This window comes from Marmota monax, unplaced genomic scaffold (genome assembly GCF_021218885.2).
Source record: "Marmota monax isolate L192 unplaced genomic scaffold, Marmota_monax_Labrador192_F-V1.1 WCK01_AAM20220418_F8-fsc00044, whole genome shotgun sequence".
Classification (NCBI taxonomy): domain Eukaryota; kingdom Metazoa; phylum Chordata; class Mammalia; order Rodentia; family Sciuridae; genus Marmota; species Marmota monax.
The window spans coordinates 6488079-6510794 of NW_026695198.1; the positions used below are offsets into that span (position 1 = coordinate 6488079).

The 22716-nt window shown below is 35.9% G+C and overlaps 1 protein-coding gene and 1 long non-coding RNA gene across 2 annotated transcripts in view; one reads left to right on the plus strand and one right to left on the minus strand.

The window, feature by feature from the left end:
- Positions 1 to 22716, minus strand: part of Pxdnl (peroxidasin like) — a 471071-nt gene that overhangs the window by 300006 nt on the left and 148349 nt on the right. The window contains exon 2 of the mRNA XM_058573993.1: positions 14517 to 14588. Within this exon, the coding sequence (XP_058429976.1) occupies positions 14517 to 14588 (72 nt within the window). The remainder of the gene's footprint in view (positions 1 to 14516; positions 14589 to 22716) is intronic.
- Positions 1 to 22716, plus strand: part of LOC124082048 (uncharacterized) — a 34525-nt gene that overhangs the window by 9153 nt on the left and 2656 nt on the right. The window lies entirely within an intron of this gene.

A 22716-nucleotide genomic window follows, 5' to 3' on the forward strand; every position in this document is an offset into this window, starting at 1 on the left:
TCACAAAACCACTGTTTCCCTTATCTTCTCTCAATATTTTCCCCAGATGGATAAATACTCTGCTCAGAACCTCCAAACAAACTTTCCAGCTTTCCATCTTCAGTTTTTGCTGGATATCACCAGATAAATGTGTTTTCAGTGATACTGACAAATGTTGAAAGTAGCCCATGCAAAAAAAAAAAAAAAGAAAGAAAAGTAAATATTATAAAAGCCAGATTTTCCTTATGTACCAAAGAGGCAATTTCTATTTTGAGAAATGTCCAGTATAAATACTCAAATCAGTAAACCCAGCAAATATAAATAAAACTTCATGTAAAAGGCAATCACTTTGTCATTATGAACTGCAGAGGCAATTTTGGTTATCAAAAAGTTGAATGGTGTTGGATGCAATGGTGCACACCTGTAATCCCAGTGGCTCAGAAGGCTGAGACAGGAGGATTGCAAGTTTGAGGTCAGCCTGGAAACTTAACAAGACTCTCAGCAACTTAGGGAGACCTTGTCTCAAAATAAAATAAAAATAAATAAATAAATAAATAAATAGAAAATAAAGGGTTGGGGATGTAGCTTAGTGGTAAAGTACCTCTGGGTTCAATGCCCATGACCCCACCATCACCACCAAAAAGAAATTAAATGGTGAGCAATGGCAGAAAGAATAAAAGCTGTTATCATTCAGGCCATGTCCACTAAACAACTTAAGCTTTTTGTCATGGGGTGGCCTTGTGACACATATTTTGAATCTATATTTTCTCACAATAGAGATTAACAAACTTACAAAATCACATTTAATAAGTTCCTCAGAATCAACAAAGCATATCTATTTGAACTAATACATTTGATTTTTATAATAATAATGGCATATTTTCATGAAAAGAATAAATCATGAACCATATCTAAAATCATAAGCTGATTATACATGTAGGAGTTTTAACACACTAAATTTCTTCATGATTTGCTTCCAATGATTCTGGGTAAGTTTGAAAAAGTCCCTAGTGGTTAATATACTTGGAAAAAATAAGTAAGATTTAATATGCAATTAGCTATTTTTAACTATTTGTGTATGATCCTTCAATTTATTCATAATTCTTTAACAATTTCAAGCTATCTGCATTAGCCAACTATGTTCCTATCATCAGTGAGTAGGTCAACTGCTTTACTCAAGTCCACCAATTCAGATGCTAATCTCTTCCTGAAACACCCACACAAACACATCCAGAAATAGTTCTTAACCAGCTATCATTTTGCTTAATTAGTTATAGTTAAGTATATGGTTAAACTGTGGTTCTTTTTTAAATATTTATTTAGTCATAGATGAACACACAGTATCTTTATTTATTTTTATGTGGTGCTGAGGATTGAACCCAGTGCCTCACATATGCAAGGCAAGCACTTTACCACTGAGCTACAGCCTCAGCCCCTTAAACTGTGGTTCTACATTAAAAAAAAAAAAAAAAAAATGAAGCCAACTGATAAGACAGTCAACAGATCTGATTTGAAATATATAATGATCCATTCAGGGTACATTCCAATATCCCCTGTGAATGTCTGAAACCACAGATAATACCAAACTTTATATAATCCTAGTGACTGATGGATGGATAGTGTATACTGTGTAGATACTCTGGACAAAGTAGCCTGGAGTATGACATTTCAAGATTTCGTCACAGTGCTCAGAGGTGTGATGTAAAACTTAGGAATTATTTATATCTGGAATTTTGACTTAATATTTTTGGACCATGGTTGACTGTGGGTAATTGAAACTGTGGAAAGTGAAACTGAGATAGGTGAGTGGGAGAAAAAGGAAAAATAAATTTAAAAATTTTGGAATCTTGTGGGAAAATAAAAACTCTTAAAATTCTTTTATAAATAAGTAACTTATAAACTGCAGAGCCATTATTGTGGCAAGACTATATGTAATAAGTTTGTTTATTGGTAACCACTGGGTTCATGTAGAGAGAAAAGTGATTTAAAACCTGGGTACCCATAGACAGGGAAATGATCTGAACTATTGGGCCAGAAATATTTGTGTGTACTATGGCGACTGTGCTATTTCAATCCCCACCTGTTTGCTTGTTTGTTCATTCTAAACTGAAAATGTAAAAATAAGCATGGATTTGAAAACCACACTGTGTCTTTCCCTGTAAGGGGATCTCACACTCTGTGTTGAGGTGCCACACCTTTGCTGGTCTTAAATAAATCTCTGCTTGTGCCTCACCTTCTAATGTTTCCTAGAATTCTTCTCTGTGGCAAGCATTAAGAATTTGCCCTAGGGCTGGAGTTGTGGCTTAGTGATAGTAGAGCACGTGCCTGGCATGAATGAGGCACTGGGTTTTATCCTCAGGAAGGAAGGAAGGAAGGAAGGAAGGAAGGAAGGAAGGAAGGTGTTGCGACCATCTACAACTAAATATATATATTATATATATATATATATATATATATATTTAAAAAAAGAACCTGCCCGAGCCAAATTGATGCCCCCTTCTTTTTGGAGGGAAAGGGGGGACCTCTGTATTTGAATATAGAATGAACTAAACTTATAGATGTAGGTGTGAGGTAAAGGGAAAGATAAGAATAACTCTGAAGTTATAGGCCAAGTAACTGACAGGATAAAAAGTACTATAGGCTGATATGAAGGAACTTATAATATAAGAACATTTTGGTTAAAAATATAAATCAAAAGTTTGATTTCAAACGTACTTAATGCAAGACCCCCATTGGCTCTTACACAGTGAAATAACATCAAAGCTCAAAGAAGTCATAGTGAGAAACAGAGTCCAAGGGGACTGGTTATTCTCACATCAAAAGTCAGCATAGATAAGCATATACATATGGAAGTATACTTCTTAATAATACAGAGGGCTGAATACTGACTGAGCCTTGAGGCAGCTTTAAACCTAGGAAGAGAAGAGAAATCCAGGCAAGGGAAACAAGAGGAGCCAGAAATTAAGGAAAGAGGGGTGATATGGAAATAAATTATAACTTTCCCACCACCCTCCACAAAATTCCTACGCTGAAGCTCCAACCCCACATAAGACTATATTTGGAGATTTTGGAGATAGAGTGTTTGAAGAGGTAATTAAGTATGAACCATTAATTTGATTAAGGGGACTAATCCAGTCACCTTAATACATGTGAGGACCTCGCTGGGACTGGTGTTTTTAACAGAAGAGGAAAGGGCACCAGGATGTGTGCACACACAGTAGAAAAAAAAATCCATCTGCAAGCCAAGGAGAGAGGCTTCAGAAGAGGCCAAACTTGCCTACCCCTTGATTCTAATCTTCCAGCCTCCCAGATGGTAAGAATATTGTTGTTTAAGCTTCTGACTGATACCAATGGTAGCTCAGAACTCAGTTAAAGAAAAGTATGTCAAAAGCAAGGGATTGACCACCTGTGTCAAATATCACTGATCAGTCAAGTGGGATAAACATGGAAGAATGGCTACTTTCCCTATGGACACTGGTTACCTTGAAGAGAGTATTGTTGTTGCTCTTGTTGTTTTTTGGTTGTGGGGTTTTTGATTGATTACTTACTGTGCTAGTGATCAAACCCAGGACCTCATGTGTGCTAGGCAAGCACTCTACCACTGAGCTACATCCCCAGCCCTACCACACACAAACACCAACAAAAAGCAAATGGTGCAGAAGTGTTGCAAACTGACTGGAGTAGGTTTGAGAGAGAAAGGAAAGAAAGCTCATGCATATCTAGAGGAGAGCAGAGTAATAGCCGGTGGCTAGGAAGAGAGACCTATGGGGTGAGAGAAGTGTATTTCTTAATAATACAGAGATTATAGAATACCTCTTTGTGTGAAAGGTACAATAGAAAAGGCCGTATTGATGACAGATAGGAAACACCTCAGACAGATAGAAAACCATCTCAAGAGTCTGCCAGGGCTTTGGAAGGGAAGGACTATGATCCAGGGCACCTAAGACAGTTCTCTAAGAATAGCAGGTGGGAAGATAGGTAATATATTAATGCTGGCACATTTGAAAACATGGATTCATTGTAAAAATTATGTAATAAACTTTTAAGAGAATTGCATGTTCATGGGTCTTTTCACCATTTTGGAACTTCCTTTTTGGAATTATGAGGAGGCCTCCTGCTATAATCAGGGTCTCTAAATTCAGAGTAGCATAAATTAAGACCAAGACAAATGAGACTCTAAGGAGAACTTCCTGCCCAAGTATTAAGTTCCTGCCTTAAAGCTAAGAAATATTTGGTCATGCTTATTAGAGAAGGGCTTTGCATAGGGTTTTTATGAGCCATATTCCCCTGAAGCCCACCCTAGATACCTCTATTTTTATCTAGTACAAAATTGCCAATTCTTGACAGTAGTTGGGCCAAGGAGGTGACTGAAGGAAAAACAGTAATAGGAATTTGTCAGGGAAGATGAGGGATTATAGTCACACTAATAAAAAATTTTACCATTTTGTTTCTGGAGCTCCCACAAACCTAGTTTGTGATCAACTAAACTGTTTGCAAGTCTTTTAGAAAAAACAGAGTAGTTCTTTATCTGTGTAATGTAGAAAAATATTATAGTCATCATTTTATAGATGCAGAAGGTAAAATCTCTCCAAGTTACATGGAGACTATTGCATATGAGGAGTGGGATGAAGAAGTGGCTGGGAGCACACACTCTGAAGCCAGAGAACCTGGATTCAGGTTAGGCTCTACCACGGAAACTCACTGCAGCATTTACCAAGTTAGCCAGCTTCTCGTCTACAAATTCCTCAGCTATAAAATAGGGATCATGGGAGTGCTTCATAGGGTTTATTAAACGACTAAACAGATGAAAAGCACTCGGAACAGTGTTCTCCATAATATGATTTCATTTATTTTTATTATTATTTATTGTTATATATTAGATCCTACTAGACATAGAACAGCAACTCCACAATATGAGTTCTCTTTCTTTCACCTTTTTTTGACTATTTTTTTTATATCAAGAGCAGCACTCTAAAAATATTTAATATTTGACTCTTAGATGGCACGATATCTTAGGCTTCATATAATGTTTCCTTTTATAGTGTTAATTTCCAAAGTCCAAAGTCTTTTATATATATTATTCTTCCTTTTGCAACTCTGAATTAGAGTATCTTTAAATATATGCTACTTTTATAATACAACTACTTTTATGATACCATTAGATAATTTCTACTATCACTAATAAATAATAATAATAATAATAATAATAAGCATTTACCTTTCTTTAGTAGGCTGAATAATGGGTATCCAGATCCTAATTACTGGAATCTGTAAATGTTATCTGATAAGGGAAACAGAACCTTCAGGGATGTGATTAAATTAAGGACCTCATGGTAGGAGGTTATCTTGTGTTATCTAAGGGGTCCCTAAATCCAATCCTATGTGTCTTTATAAGAGAGAGACAGAAAGAGATCACATAGTCACAGAGGAGCAGGCAGTTTGAGGAGGAACATTGAAGCAGACATGGGAGTTATATGGTCCCACAGGAAAGCAACACCAAGCAGTGCCAGTGGCTACCAGATGCTAAAAGAAGCAAATAATAGCTCCCCCAGAGCCTCCAGGAGGGCTGCAGCCCTCCCAACACCTTCAGTTCAGACTTCTGGCCCCTAGAACTGTGAGAAAATTTATTTTTATTTATTTTATTATACATTTTTATTAGGTTTTCATTGGTGCATTATAATTATGCATAATGATGGAGTCCATTGCATTCATACATGCACAAATAACATATTGCACCAACACACAACATTTAGATGCAGGCATTGACTTCCTTAATAAACTCCTAAAGCTCAAGAAATAAACCAAGAATCAATAAATGGTGTGACATCAAATTGAAGAGCTTCTGCAGAGCAAAGTAAACAAGAGAGTGAAAAGTGAGCTACAGATATGGGAGAAAAATCTTTGTCAGCTTCTTTTCTGACAGAGGATTAATCAGAAAATATTCTTTAAAAACTCAGAAAATTTAACATCAATGAAAATAGAATAATAACCTCATCAACTTATGGGAAAATGAACTAAATTTCCCCTTGATTTAAAACCTCAAGATTTTAGTAACACTTTACAGCATCCCTAAAAAACTAATATACATTTTTTAAATTCCATACACTGTGTTTTACATGTATTATTTTGTTTAATCATTGTGTTAATTCCATGAACTAGGATTACCCTCTTTTATAAGTACAGAAACTTGCATCACACAGCTAATAAAAAACAGAGCTAGAACTGTCACCCAGGGAGATGATTCCAAAGCTATCATTATGCTTATACTTTTATTGTTATAGTGACTTCATGTGTTTTTTAAAAATGTTTTATTATGCATAAAAATTAGTATGTCAAAAATCACATTTAATAATATATAATTTTAAAATTATGAATGAGTAAGGATTCCAAATTCAAGTCAGGGCTGACACACCTTGGTATGAACAAACTCTTCCTACTTATATGCTGTGGCTTTCTTTTTCTTCTGGTAGCTAGGATGCAAAAGTGAGGAATAATTAATAATATAGAAAACAATTAATATAAGTTCAACCATCTAATCTACAATTTTTGAAGAATTTTTAAATAAAAAAATGTCAGCAAAATGCCTATGCCCCCAAACAATCCTGTAGAAAAAAGAAAGCTCTTTGGATGAGAATTGTGTGTTCAATTCTTCAGACAAGGTACACTGAAGTAAAACAACATGGCAGCCAGTAGTTGAAGTGACAAGACAGAGCCCAGTGTTTTAGTCAGTTATTTCGCTGCTGTGACTAAAGAATCTGGCCAGAACAATTTTAGGGGAGGAAAAGTTTATTTGAGGGTTCACAGTTTCAGAGGTCTCAGTCCCTAGAAGGCCAGCTCCATTCCACAGCACTAGAGGTGAGCCTGAACATCATGGTGGGAGAGTGTGGTGGAGGGGAGCAGCTTATATGGTAATCAGAAAGCAGAAAGAGAGTCTCCACTCTCCAGGTACAAAATATATACCCCACACCCCAGTTCCCACCTCCTCCAACCACACCCTACCATTTTAGTTACCACTCAGTTAATTCCCATCTAGGGATAAAATCATTGATTGGGTTAAGACTCTTACAACCCAATCATTTCTCCTCTGAACCTTCTTGCATTGTCTCACATGTGAGTTTTTGGGGGACACCTCACATCCAAACCCTAACATCCAGCATTGGTATAATCATTTCTTCCCATTTACCTGAAAGCAACCTATTACATGAAACAGGGGAATTTGCCAATGGCATTATGCCTGGGATGGGACTTGAAATCTTGAAATATGTTCTATGTTTTAACCTATAAATTTAACAATATTCCTTATAAATTTTCCCTGTTGCCATATCTTTTTTTTTCTGTTAGAAATAACTGAATTTCTAATGCTTAGAGAAGACATAATCCCTGAGCCCTATCAATGAAGAAACTATGATCCCAGAAGTAAATAATTTACCCAAGGCCATATATTTAGTCATTGTAAAGCTTTTGCCATAATATTTCACATATAACATGTATATGATAAATAATAAATAGTGTTTAAATTTTTTCAAATTTTTTACTAAGTAATATATTTAGTACTGTGATATTGTATATGTTGTTGTTATTGATTTCTTTTCACCAATTTAGTTTTTTAACTTTTTTATTTTATTTTTATTGGTGCCTAATAATTATGCAGAATAGAGCATTTCATTTCTATTTTTAAATTTTTGACTAAATATTTAACAGCTAAAATATTCTTTTGAAAATGAAAATCCAGTTAGTGACCTTTGAATTCCTTCCACAGGAATACTGTATTACAAAAGCTACTCCCTTATGTAAAGCAAAATAGTGACTGAGTCAAGAGATTGAGAATAGTATTCAAAATGTGATCATGTAAATCTATGGATAAATAAAATTGAAAATTCTACACATAGATCTTGGAGTCAGCTATTTACTAACTGGGAGCTTTCTCTGATCTGCCTGGATCTTTTTCCACTAGCCCTCTAGTCACCACTAAATATTTCTGCCATGACCAAAGACTTGAATGATAGACATCAAGACCCCTTAATTCAGCTGGTGCTGTAATTTCCTTTTGTAGGACTATGAGGAAGAAAAATTCATTAGGAAGAGACCATCCTAAGATGAAAGAGAGTGTTCCCTCCCTGGTTACCTTTCTGTGACTGTTTTCCAATTGTCTACTACTGCCATTGGTACTCTGACCCAATTGTTATGGGAAATTGCATTATGAGAACCACATCTAGCATCAAATTAGGTCAATAGGCAGAAAAATTCCTGCATTTTGGGGAAGCTGAATGGAATTTATGCTGCAGTGCCAAATTTGTGGAGAAAAAATTAGTCTATTAGCAACTAGTGATGAGGTTAACTGTGGAGCAACAAAAGAAAGAATAATTCATTTACTTCATAATCATGTAGGAGTAAAGACAGAATGATCAGTTGTCAGTAGTTTGTCACAAATCAATCACTACTTCATTGGATGCCACTATATTCTCAAATCAACCTTTTCAAAAAATCAGCTAATATGAAGAAACCAAGACGCTGTCCCCTGAGGGATACATAAGGATTGACAAGAAAAACTTTTTTTCCCAAAGGGCATAGTTATGTACACATAAAATCCAAAAGATCTATAAGCAAAGAATTATAACTAATATTTATTTAACAAGATCACTGAATACAACACCAATATACAAAAATTGATTGCATTGTGTACACTAGCAAGAAACCACAAGAAAAAAAAAACTCGATATGTGATTTAACAGCACTATATATAACAGAGACATCCTATGACCTACTTGTCCAGTGCTCCTCAAAATTCCCAAGGTCATCAAACACAGGAAAATTCTAAAAATACTGTCACAGCCAAAAGGAATTTAAAGAAACATGACAACTAAATGTAACGTGGGGCTCTAGATGGGATCCTGGAACAGAAAAAAAAAAATCATGGGTGAAAAGTAAGAAAGTCTGAGTAAATGATGTGCTTTAGTCAGTAATTAGATATCAGCATTATTTCATTAACTGTGATAAATGGTCCATACTAATGTAAGACATGTGTAATAGAAAAAGCTGTGTGAGGCCAAGGGAGGGGAACAGATAGGAACTCTGTTCTAGCAGCTCAATTTTTCTGTAAGTCAGAGATTGTTCTAAAAATAGTCTATTAGTACAAAAGAAGGGAAAGTTGAAAATTAGCTCAACTACATATGAAAATCTAGTATGTAATAAAAGTGACATTAAATCAGTGAACTTTTGAAATAAACGGTGGTATAACCAGGGCTGGGCACTTGGAGAAATGATAAAATTGGATTTATACAAGAAGCACTGAAGAAACTGAATAGATCTGAGATCTAAATGTAAAAATTCTGAAACCATACAGCTGTTAAAAGGAAATCTGGTATATTCTTTTATGAATTCAGGTCAAGGAAAGGCTTTATAATTATGGCTCAAAAATTAAAAGCATAAAAAGGAAAGGAGGTAATTTTTATTTATGATGCTGGGGATGGAATGCAGGGCTTTGCACATTTTAGATGAGCTCTATCCCACTGAGCTACACCTCCAGCCCCAGTATGCATAAATTTAACTACTGAAAAATTTAAAAACTAAAACTTTAGTACTATAAACAACAGAATATCTTCAGGAAAGACAAATTAAAAATTGACATATTTATTCCACACATTGCAGGAAAAGGCTAAATAAATATAAAGAGTTAAAAATAAAGATATTGTCAACTCCTGATATAAAACTGGACAATGGGCATGAACAGGCAGGTCACAGGAAAAAGTAAACAAAAGGCCTTTAAACATAAAAAATTTATTTAACTCAGATGTGAGAATGAAAATTAAAACTAAACTGAAATATCATTTCATACCTATTAGATCAGCAAAAAAAAAAAATCATCAAATTTAAAAACTTGGTGACCATTGCCTGGGCAAGTCTATAGTGAAATAGACATCCGTATGCATTGTTGGTGACAGTGTCAATTGTCCTGCTATAGGAAGCATTAGGAACATTCAACAAATGGTATAAGCATTGAACCATTAATCTACCAACCTCACTCCTAAAAATTTACCTTCAAGTAGAAGATAATATGTGAACAAGTTAATTTGATATTTAATTATGAATAATATTTAGTAGGAACAAAAAAGTTGGGGAGAACTTTAATATCCATGAAGAACTCGCACAACTGCATACAATGGTGCCATTTAAATATTTCTGTAAAGACTGTGAACTATTAACGGAATGAGGTCCAGGAGATGTCATTAAGTAATAAAAAGTAAAATATGTCACCTTTGTGCAAAAAAGAAGCTGCAATAAGAAATATATATATATATATATATATATATATATATATATAGTTTTTATATATGAATATATATCAAATACATGTATACATATAAACATATCAAAAGAAAAAAATCATAAAAATGGATATTAAATTTTAATGGGATACTTATACCTAAGGTTACCAATGTGATAAGGTTAGTAATAAGATTTCATGTGTCTTTTTTTATATATATTTCTGAATTTTGCATCAATATTAAAGTCATTCCTCAGTATCCATAGGCAATTTTTTTCTAGGACTTTGTACATACTAAAATCTGTTACTACATAAGTGCCTTATATAAAGTTGTGTCGTGTTTACATATAACCTATGTACATCCTCCTATAGACTTTAAATCATTTCTAATTTACTTATATAGCAAATACAATATAAATGCCCCATAAGTAGTTCTTACACTGTACTGTTTAGGCAATCATAATTAGAAAAAACAGTCTGTTCATGTTCAGTACAAATGTGATTTGTTTGTCCAAATAGTTTTGATCCATGATTGGTGGAATCCAGAGATACAGAATTAATGGAAATGGAGGACGAACCATGTATCAAACAAGATAAAAACAAATCCTGAAAATCAATGTAAAGGAAAACAAATCTAATTATGTAGCAAATAGATAAACTCAGAGGAATGAAAAGATTAATTTGAGTAATTTAAATACAGCATTTTGACTGCATTCTCCCTGACACACAAGAAAACAAGACTCGCACAGCTATTTTCCACTTAATTTAGTACACTTGTTGTGATGTCATGCTTGGTGTAAAATAGTTCTGAAACTATTTTGAGCATTCTATAAAATACTAAATAAGTAAATACATTCTACTGTCGGATTCCAAAAAGATGTGAATATGGAATGGGGGGAAAAATTAGAGGGAGGAAAACCATGTGACATTAGAATTGATCTGGAGGCATCAATATAAATACATGATTGTATGTGTGAGTGTGTGTATGTGTGTGTATACAGTTACATATTTAATGATTCAGATTCTGGTTTCAAATATTATTGCCCACCAAAAGAAACCAGGATCTCTTACCCTTAGTTATTTCCACATCTGTGGCAGAAAACATTCAACGTGAACTTGGACTACCTTGGGCCAGAAAGCATCTTTTTCATAAACATAATTGAATGGTCCACCATGAAATTCCAGTCTGCTTCCCAACCATATTACTCTTATCAGTTTCACCCAGAAACTGGAAGGCAGACACATCATGGTGAGTCACCAAGTTCTGCCAGGTCTCACTTGTCTGCACTTTGGGGGCAAAATCTGGAGTGTTTAGTTAACAGATCCTTGAGCTTACCCTGTAGTTCATAGACTTTGATAATACATAACATTTCCAGGGTTTTTTTTTTAATAAACCTCTTAACAAGCTCTGGGTTTAATACAAAATGCCAACTGTTCCTGAGGAAAACCTTTCCTTTTATAACACAGGACCAATGTGGTTGGCATTTGTTTTAAACCACATGAGAACAAAGGAACATCTATGCAATGTGGTACAAAGGCAGCCCAGAAACATGGGAACACTTAATATTGCTATATTGGTATCAGAGCCATATGGTGAAGATTTTTTCATATTCTTACATGAAATGTTTCACTCTATTTTTAAAATTTTGACCCATATTTACTTTTTCCCTTACAATAAGTTAGTAAAGACCCTTGGGTCTTCTCTTAACTGGAGTTTCGGGAATTTTCAATGTCTCATCTCTTAGCTCATTTTCTGAAGAGAACAATTCCTCCCACCTCGAACTTCCTCTCCTCCCCCCATCCTTCCTTCTCTCACTTACACACACACACACACACACACACATACACATACACTTTACTATTTAGGTGATCTACCATCAATTACTCCAAGGAAATAGCTTTCCTGAATTCTGTCACCACAAACTACACAGTCCAAAAGTTCACTGATCAAACTATGGGTGACCACTGCCTGCCCCTTGAGTTGGATGAACTTGGGTAAATTACATTAGTCATGAGCCTCAGTCTCTTCATCTCTTTATAAATAATAACACCTACCACAGAACATAGTAGCAGAAAATGGAGATAATGTGTGTAAAACAACTAGCAGAAAACAAGGTTTTTCATTCACACTAATTACTAAATCATTTTATTATGGTTTTGGAATTAAAATAGTTAAGCAAAAATTAATTATAAGCATAGTTTCTTCCAAATGAAGAGTTGGATTATTCACTAATCACTAATGTTACACATTATAATTCCACAATAGCCTAACTGCAATAGAAATCATCAGTTTTTTATTATTCTCAGAAAAAAAAATATTTTTAAGTGTCAACTATCTCAAATGAAGAGATTAAATAACATTATTAATAAACTTTGGTAATATTAGCAATTTCATAAATAAATATGATACTTATTTATCATCTACATGTTTCAGTAGACAGTGGTAGAAGGCTTCAATCATGCTGTCCCCCAAGAGGCACTAAATCAGATCTCTGCTAAAGAGGGAGAAGCATGTCCACAAGCACTCCAAGAAACTTTTAAACTTTTGTGCATAATGTTCAAGAATTGCTTGCTTATTAAAAAAAAAAAAAAAAAAAAAATATATATATATATATATATATATATATATATATATATCCTGCAGTCCCTACTTTGTTATACTCTTATATCCTCCCAACCGAAGACATGATGATAAAATGTGTATATACAGGCATCTTTTATTGGAAAGGAACCAGTTAGGAAAAGTACAAGTAAAGTCATGATCTCAGCTCTAAAGTTAGAAAGGATAAGTTGGCCAGAATATGGTGAGAAGTCGAACCATGTTGATAAGATTGCTAACTCTGTTATGAGAATATTATGACAAGAAGACAAATGAACTCACATGGGATTAGCCACACTGGATATTCTTAACTTTTAGTGTATTCTCTCTGGGGGTTAAAATCAATGATTTTAAACACTGAGCACTCTTAATACTTTTAAGCCTCCTGTCATCATTGTTCAAAGCACTGCATTTACCATACTTTTTTAAAATTAGTTATGTACTATGACTTGGCTTATTAAAAACTTTTATTGGTGTGTTATATATACAGAATAGTGAGATTCATCATGGCAAATTCATACATGAACATAATACAATTTGACCATTTTCATTCCCAGTACCTCCCCTTTCCCTCTTTTCCTCCCTTCCCCTAACCCTAACCCTAACCCCTTCCTTTACTGGTCCCCCTTTTATGTTTATGAGATACTGCCCTACCTTTTTCTTTTTCTGTCTTCCATATATGAGAGAAATTATATGACTCTTGACTTTCTGAGTTTGGCTTATTTTGCTTAACATAATGCTCTCAAGTTCCATCCATTTTCCTACAAATGACATAATTTTGTTCTTTTTTATCCATTGTGTATATACAACACATTTTCTTATTCTATTCATCTGTTAACAGACAATAAGGCTGGCTCCATAACTTGACTATTGTGAATTATGCTGTTATATATGTGGGTATACCTATATTTCTATAGTATAGTGACTTTAATTCTTTTGGATGAAATACTGAGGATTGATATAGTTAGGTCTGATGGTGGCTCCATGCCTAGTCTTTTGAGGAAACTCTTTTATTGATTAAATGTTTGTACTAATTTACAATCCCGCCACCACACAGTTGGGGTTTTGTTTACTGACTACTCCACAAGGACAGACTATCAGCTACAGCACAGTAGATTCAGGTACATTTGAGTCTGAATCCAAAGCCCACAAACTGCTAAATACAAAAGAGATAACGGATAGCTGTTCCATAAATAAAATGTAAGTTTTTAAATGCTGGAAATTTTTATCAGTGCTTAGCCATAAAATTGTCATTTTTGGTGATTTTATAGGGGTCTTGTGATATTGCAAATAAAATACAGCAGTATACTGGAGAGAGAATGGGCTTTGGACTCAGGAAGTCATGAGTCTTAATTCCATTCTATGGCTTTTTTGCCAGGGGACCCACAGACAAGGTATATAATCACTCTTTCTCTCAGTTTCTTCATTTTGAGAAACTTTTCTAAGCAAGTTAAACATAAATAACAGATAAAGAGGAATATCTTCCAAGTTCAGAAGTAAAGAAAAATATTGGCTGTGGAAAAAAGCAACTGAATTTTGCTGGTTACAAGTCCCCTAACTAGATTTCATTCTTCTATAGACTGTTCTTTATTTTTAAAATGACTTTTCATGGTAAATTGCAAACCAAGTAGGTCGTAATTTTAGGAACCCCACAGATTAGCAATAAGTACTCACAGAGTGTTCAGATTCTTGAGTTTCTTGAAGGCACTCCCTGGAATTTCTCTTATTCTGTTAAACCTCAAGTCTCTAGGAACATAAAAAGGGGAAGAAAATTACAATATGTTGACTTCTATTCTGTCATTATTTCTAGAAGTCTATTTCTTTTTATAACCAAACATACAGCACTAAATTTAAACACAATTAAAACAAGATTAGTGCACATCACCCATTAATCATTAGATATGTACATTGTTTACACCAGATTATTCATATCTGGTGCTCTATGCTAGTTCAAAAATGTCAGAAAAAAATGTCATTAGAGACCTGTCAAGATGCAGAATGCCATTTGCTTTAGATAATATTTGATGCTAAAATATATACTATATACAGAAATATGCAAATTGACTATATTTGGTTTGGTAAATAACATTCATATATTAAAGATCACATATCAACTCAACAGAGCACTGTTGATTGAATTTAGTCAGTTATTAATTAGTTAATTTTTCTACATAGCCCAGGAATACAATGGCCTTCATTATATATATATATATATATATATATATATATATATATATAGTTTATTTTTTAGTTGTAGTTGGACACAATACCCCCATTTTATTTATTTATTTTTATGAGGTGCTGAGGATGGAACCCAGGGCCTCACATATGCTAGGCATGTGCTCTACCACTAAGCTACACCTCCAGCCCAATACAATGGTCTTCTAAGGAATTTGAAAGTAAGTCAACAGGATAATTACAGAAACAGCATGACAACATTTCAGCTGATGACAGAATATACATATGACTCTGTCACCTACGGACATTACAGCTGCCTTCGTTTAAGCACCCACTGCAATATTCACCCCACAGCAAAATTACCTAATGGCACATTTCTTAGAATATACCCCCATCAATAACTGACACATGGCTGTAGTTTGAGAGGTAATTAATTCTCCATACCAGTATTTTTGTTCAGCAATGAAAACACTGCTTTAGTCAGCCTAAGAATTTTCAAGTGTCACTTAGGTGCCACCTGTTCAGTACTGGAATTACGAAGATAAGCAGAGCATGGTCTTTGTAACTGAGCATGGATGCTCCAGGGAGGATTAACAAGTGAATTATTACAACACTAGAGCATATAGCATCTGTAAGGAACACACAAATATCATACTCATATGATGAGCCTCATTACTGGTCTGCCTGGACCCTTCTGTCAGTGAGAGAACCACCTGCCCTAATTCCACTGATTATGGTGGAAATGTCAGTCATGTGCCTCTGCCTGCTGTGATTAGGGTGACTGAGGCCAACCAGCTGAGGGTGGTTTCTCTCTACATGCATTGTTTCTTCCTTGGGAAATACAAGACCATGCAAGGCAAGTTGGGGACCTTGTGAGTGTTGATATGGCTGTTACATGAAATATGTCGGCCTCCCCTCTCCAAATACAAGGCATTTGTAAGTTAGACACCTCTCTCCAAATATATATACATATGCATATAAAAAGGTCTCAATCAGCCTTTTGCTGCTGTGGCCAAAAGATGCAATAAGAACCGTTTTAGAGGAGGAAAAGCTTCTCTGGTGTTCAGAGTTTCAGAGTCTCAGTGCATACTTGGCCAATTCCATTCCTCCAGGCCCAAGGTGTGGCAGGACATAATGGCAGAAAAATGTGGAAGAATGTGGTTAAAAAAAAAAAAAAACAACTCAGAACATGGCACAAGGAAGTAAAGACTGTCTGCAGTTACCACACAGTTAATCCATTCAAGTGGATCAAAATACTGATTAAGTTAAGGCTCTCATAACCCAATCATTTTACCCTTAAGCTTTTTTACATTGTCTCACATATGAGTTTTGGGGGGACATCTCATATCTAAATCATAATAATAAGATAAAATATGTTAGATTTTTGTCACTATAAACAAGATACCTCACAAGAACAATTAAAAAGAGGCAATGTTTATTTGGGGACCACATTTTGAAAGATTCAGTCCATGGTCAACTGACTCCATTGATCTTGGACTGAGGTGAGGCAGAACATTATAGTAGAAGAGTGTGGAGAAGGAAAGATTCTTAGCTCATAGCAACCAGAAAGCACAGAAAAAGAAGGGAACAGCAGACCAAGGATAGATATTATCCCCAAGGCCACAACCCCAGTGCCCTACTTTCTGCAGTATCTGCCTAGAGTTACCACCCTGTAGTCCATTCAAATTATTAATCCATTAAATGAGCTGTAACAGATGAGGTTATAACTCTCATGCTATAATCATTACTTAAAAGCCCCACCTCTGAACCTCATTGCATTGGGGATCATGCTTTTTAAACATGAGCTTTGGGGCAGACAATTCATATTCAAACCATAACAAATATATGCATATATAAATATGAAAATATAATATGTGGGTAAGTATAAAATATTAAGTGGATTTAAATTTACAAAAAATTCATCTAACTTTACATGGTTGTCAACGTTTCCCTTCTCCCTTCTCACTATATCATTTCTTTATTATTCCTTGTCTTCGCACTAAAGCCCGAATGTTTATTCCTAAATACTTGATAGTACTTCACAATGCAGATGGACCACTATACCTTCGTATGTTCTCATAGGGTCAGACATTCTGATTTTTCCCTGATTTTTGCAACACTGTTTAAAAGCAACAGTGCAACAAAGCAAGCATGCATATCTCCTGGTGCATATAAAAAAAAATCTTTCTCTATGGCATATATTCAAAACTGAGATTGTTAGCATAGGGTGTGCATATCTTCCATTTTACAACATGATGTCAATTGCAAATGTATTCTCATCTGAATACATTATAACAGTAATTTAATTAATTGAAAATAATGCAAAACCATGCTTGAACTAATCACCAAATTATAAATTTAAACTTGCCACTGGATTGATATGAAAGTCAAAGTGTTATTCCTATTATCAGAATTCCTTACTTGTACTTCTTCACAAGTGTGCAAAAATAAGTTCCCCTGACACAAATACAAAATATCTTTGTAAAGTCGTGCTGTAGTGAGGTCTCTGTGATCCCAAGGGTTGTTCAGTGGACTGTGAGAAGCATGGTCCATGAACTGTGGCCATGACCTTTTCTCACCTCTGATGTGCACTGAGGGAATCTCTGCCTGAGAAGCAAAGTTAGAAACACGGATATTTTGTTTCCCATAAATTCCAATAAGGCGTATTCAAATGCACCCAATGAATATATTAATACTTGTCTTCTTTAACTGGCAATATTCTGTCACACAAAATTTTTTTTTCATTTGTTGCAAATAATCTCAGAATTTATTTATTTAACTTTTTTTTTTTTAATTTTTTATTGTTGGCTGTTCAAAACATTACATAGTTCTTGATATATCATATTTCACACTTTGATTCAAGTGGGTTATGAGCTCCCATTTTTACCCCATATACAGATTGCAGAATCACATCGGTTACACATCCATTGATTTACATATTGCCATACTAGTGTCTGTTGTGTTCTGCTGCCTTTCCTATCCTCTACTATCCCCCCTCCCCTCCCCTCCCCTCCCCTCCCCTCTTCTCTCTCTGCCCCCTCTACTGACATTCATTTGTCCCCCTTGTATTATTTTTCCCTTTCCCCTCACTTCCTCTTGTATGTACTTTTGTATAACTCTGAGGGTCTCCTTCCATTTCCATGCAATTTCCCTTCTCTCTCCCTTTCCCTCCCACCTCTCATCCATGTTTAATGTTAATCTTCTTCTCATGCTCTTCGACCCTACTCTGTTCTTACTTACTCTCCTTATATCAAAGAAGACATTTGGCATTTGTTTTTTAGGGATTGGCTAGCTTCACTTAGCATAATCTGCTCTAATGCCATCCATTTCCCTGTAAATTCTATGATTTTGTCATTTTTTAATGCAGAGTAATACTCCATTGTGTAGAAATGCCACATTTTTTTATCCATTCATCTATTGAAGGGCATCTAGATTGGTTCCATAGTCTTGCTATTGTGAATTGTGCTGCTATGAACATCGATGTAGCAGTGTCCCTGTAGCATGCTCTTTTTAGGTCTTTAGGGAATAGACCGAGAAGGGGAATAGCTGGGTCAAATGGAGGCTCCATTCCCAGCTTTCCAAGAAATCTCCATACTGCTTTCCAAATTGGCTGCACCAATTTGCAGTCCCACCAGCAATGTACAAGTGTACCCTTTTCCCCACATCCTCGCCAGCACTTGTTGTTGTTTGACTTCATAATGGCTGCCAATCTAACTGGAGTGAGATGGTATCTTAGGGTGGTTTTGATTTGCATTTCTCTGACAGCTAGAGATGGTGAGCATTTTTTCATGTACTTGTTGATTGATTGTATGTCCTCCTCTGAGAAGTGTCTGTTCAGGTCCTTGGCCCATTTGTTGATTGGGTTGTTTGTTCTCTTATTGTCTAATTTTTTGAGTTCTTTGTATACTCTGGATATTAGTGTCACACAAAATTTTACAGTCAAGTGCAGTAAACTGGAATTCTAGGGAAAGGCCTCCCCTCATCGTTTTAACTATTTCATTTTAAAATATACAGGGCATTGTATAATTTGTTACCTATAAGACGGTAAATTCATCCTTATATTATTAAACCCCAAATTAGATCATCTGAATTCAAATGACCATAAAATTTGCATCGTGCTGATTTCTGTGTAAATTTTACCCCAGAATGCAATTTATTTTTCCCAGACAGATTGCCTCTCTCTTGATCAAGCTAGGTCACTAGCAATTTGACTTTTACAAAAATGTGTTGTTTCCATAAAACTTCCCTTAGCCTAAAGTTTAGTATTACATTTTCACTCATTACACATTTAGATTCTGCTATAGTTAGGACCTTACCTGTCCCCCAAAGGTACTTATATGAAAGGCTTGGTCACCAATTGTGATGGAATAGTCAAGAGGTGGGGCCTGATGAAAGCAAGTTAGATCATGGGGGCCTGTTCTTAAAGGTGATATTGGGACCCCAGCTCCTTCCTCTTTCTCTCTTTACTTCCTGGCTGCCATGAAGTGAGCAGCTTTGCCCCACTGTGCACTCCCCCACCATGATGTTCTGCTTCCCACAGGCCCACAGCCACAAGGCCAAGCAATCATGGACTGAAACAGTGAGCCAAAATAAACCTTTCAACCTTGTAATATGAGCCAAAATACCCTCAGGTATTTAGGTATAGCATTGGAAATCTGACCTAATGCAGAGTGAAATTTGAATTATTATATATCCTTCACAATTGCTTCAATTTCTATAGATATAATATTGTTGAATATTCATGATAATACAAGCTTCATTCCACCCATTTTTCACCGGAACTCAGAGTGCCAGTGAAACCAGAGAGTTTATTTGGAATGGTAAAACAAAAATTAGATGATGTGTTTGCCTGTCTCCCCTTCCCTCCTCTAATCCAAACTGAAAAAAACTGAGAAGGAAATATTATGTGTTCTTCATAGTAAGTAATTTGGAATCAGTGTCTCTAACCAATAAGAGATAGGTTTTTAGCTTGAACTCAAACCAGAAGATTCTCAGGCTAAAAGGATTTTAAATGATTCCTATAACAGACTGGGAGTTAAAAAGAAACATGGACAGAGAGTAGGTGGACTATCCCCAAAGGAATTAGTGCAGCTCAAGTTCATGCCATGTGGTCCCTTTCAGTAACAGTGCATGCCAGACAGGGCTATAGGAATCCACAAGCCATTCATGGGCAAAAATGTCCAGAGCAAGACACAAAGAGAGGGAGGTCCTGGCCTTGTCTAGATCCTGAGGTTCTTAGCATGTTTTATAAATGCCACCTTTTAGCGTAACATTTAGACCACATTTTATGTTTATACTAAATAAACTGACATTTAACATACAAAAAAATATACAATTGCCTGGAACTAATTCACACAACAATTGCAGAAGCCATTTTTAAGATTACATTCAATGATGTGTGTGGCATGGATGGTGCAGTCCAGTTTCAGTTGTAAGATGACTGTGATCCCCTTAGAATATTTGCTAGCTAGGCCTAGTCTGGGACCCGATGCATAATTTCACTAAGAGAAAAAAATGACAAGTCTAAATCTCATACCCAGTCCACAGAGCTGGTCCTACCATGCTGCAAACCTCCTAATCATGTCCGGGGTTAAAGACAGTCTCAGGTTTGTTTGGAATAAAATACTGGCCATTTTAGGAAAAAAAAAAAAAAATCTCATACTGAAAGAGCAAAACAAATAAACTGGAGCTCTCAGCACCTGTCTTAACAGGCTGTTTCTCTGTTTGCATTTGCTAGTTGTTTCTCATACAACCGAGAAATAGTCATTCAGGCAGAAAGCCTATCTTCATGAAATAAAGATCAAGCAGATTCATTCTTGAGCCGAAAGCATTCCTGTTGAAGGTGGGGATACGATTAAGTCACTGTAATGGCAAAAACACACAATTGTGGAAAGAAATGTACGCCATTTGCTTCACTCCATGAACTCTTCAAAGGGCAGAAGGAAGCAAGATGACTCCCGAGAGCAGGGGTCATCCTTTCATTTGTAAGGAGCTCACATCTGCACACTCCTGGCAGCCACAGGGCCATCACTGGCTTCAGAGCGCGAGGTAGACTGCTGCCTTAGTCCAGCCCTCAGGTGGTCACTCTGACCTAGCTCTCAATGATCCCCATGACCCACTGCTGCCCCTCACTCAGCTGCTGTCCTGCTTTCTCATTGCATAGTCCCTATATGCTGTGCCACGGTACCCTTTGTACCCAGTTTGGGGCAAATACCCATCTAGCCGCTGTGCCAAAGGTTTTGTGTTGCTTTCCTCTCAATGTTATTAACATTCAAATAAACTGACTTTGAATGAAGCAGATTACCCTCTATAATGGGAATGGGCTTTAAACAATCAGTTGAAAGCCTTAAAAGAAAAAGACTGAGGTCCTGCAAGGAAATTCTGACTCCAGAGTAATCTTGAACTTGAACTGGAACATCAGCTCCTCTGTGTACGTAGGTCTGTTGGCTTAAATCTCTCTGCCTGCATGTACACACACACACACACACACACACACACACACCCTGGTCCCTGGTATGTAGTCATTGTTCTAACCAAGTCTACACAGAGCCAACCCTGTAGGAGTCCAAGAAAGGAAGCCAGACCCTGTGGGAACTTTGCCAGGGTTGGTTTGGTACATATGGTTGTGGGCTAACTTATTTTTTTTTCTGTTTTTGTACATATTGATGTTTAGCTACATATCTACAACAATGGCTAAAGTGCTTTTACAAACATAAGAATATTATAAAGGTTTCAAAGACGATACTAGAACAACTTTACAACTGTTCTTCCATCATCAAGCTTTTTCATTTTTCTCCTCAATGAAATTCCCCTCCCAGATCCACGCTATTTTTTAGAAACCATTTCATCCCCTCTCAAGCTTGTGGATTAGATTAAGCAGAACTGAGGCTCTCTCTGCTGAGTGCTTGTTCACAAAATCCCTGGGATCAGGGAATCGATTACTTTATGGGTCTTAAAGCACTGAGCACGGTCAGGTGCCCTAGAGAGTTAAAATTAGAAGATAATAGACAACATACACACATAAAATCTAAAATATGTACTTGTCTTTAATGTCCTAGTTTTGTTTTTTTTTTTCTTTTCCATTTTATTTTATTTTTGGTACTGGGGATTGGATCAAGAGAGGTTTAACCACTGAGCCACATCCCCAAGCCCTTTTTATAAATATTTTATTTAGAGACACGATTTCATTAAGTTGCTTAAGGCCTCGCTAAGTTGCTAAGGCTGGCTCTGAACTTGCAATCCTCCTGCCTCAGTCTTCTGAGCTGCTGATTTACAGGTGTGAGCTACCACACCCAGCTTTTTCTTTAAAAACAAAAAAAAAGAGGACCAATACTTTTATAAACTTAAAAAACTTGAACATTTTGTTATTTTTATTTATTTATCTGTGGAACCCAGAGCCTCATGCATACTAAGTGCATGCTCTACCACTGAACCAAATCCATAGGCCTGAACTTTTTAAAAAGAAACCAGTTTACAGTCCAGTTCCTCCAACCTCTGATTTTACATATGGAAAAGGAAGAAAAAAAGTCAAGGGGAAGGGAGAGAACTACAACAAACTCGCATATCCAGCCAAGCTGAAAATGAACACTACTGTTTCAAGGCAAGTGTTAGTATGCTGATTTCAGAGCTGAAAAACTAAGACCCAGAATATCTCATTTCCCTAAAAGTAAAACAAGTGGCCGCGGAGAACAACCCT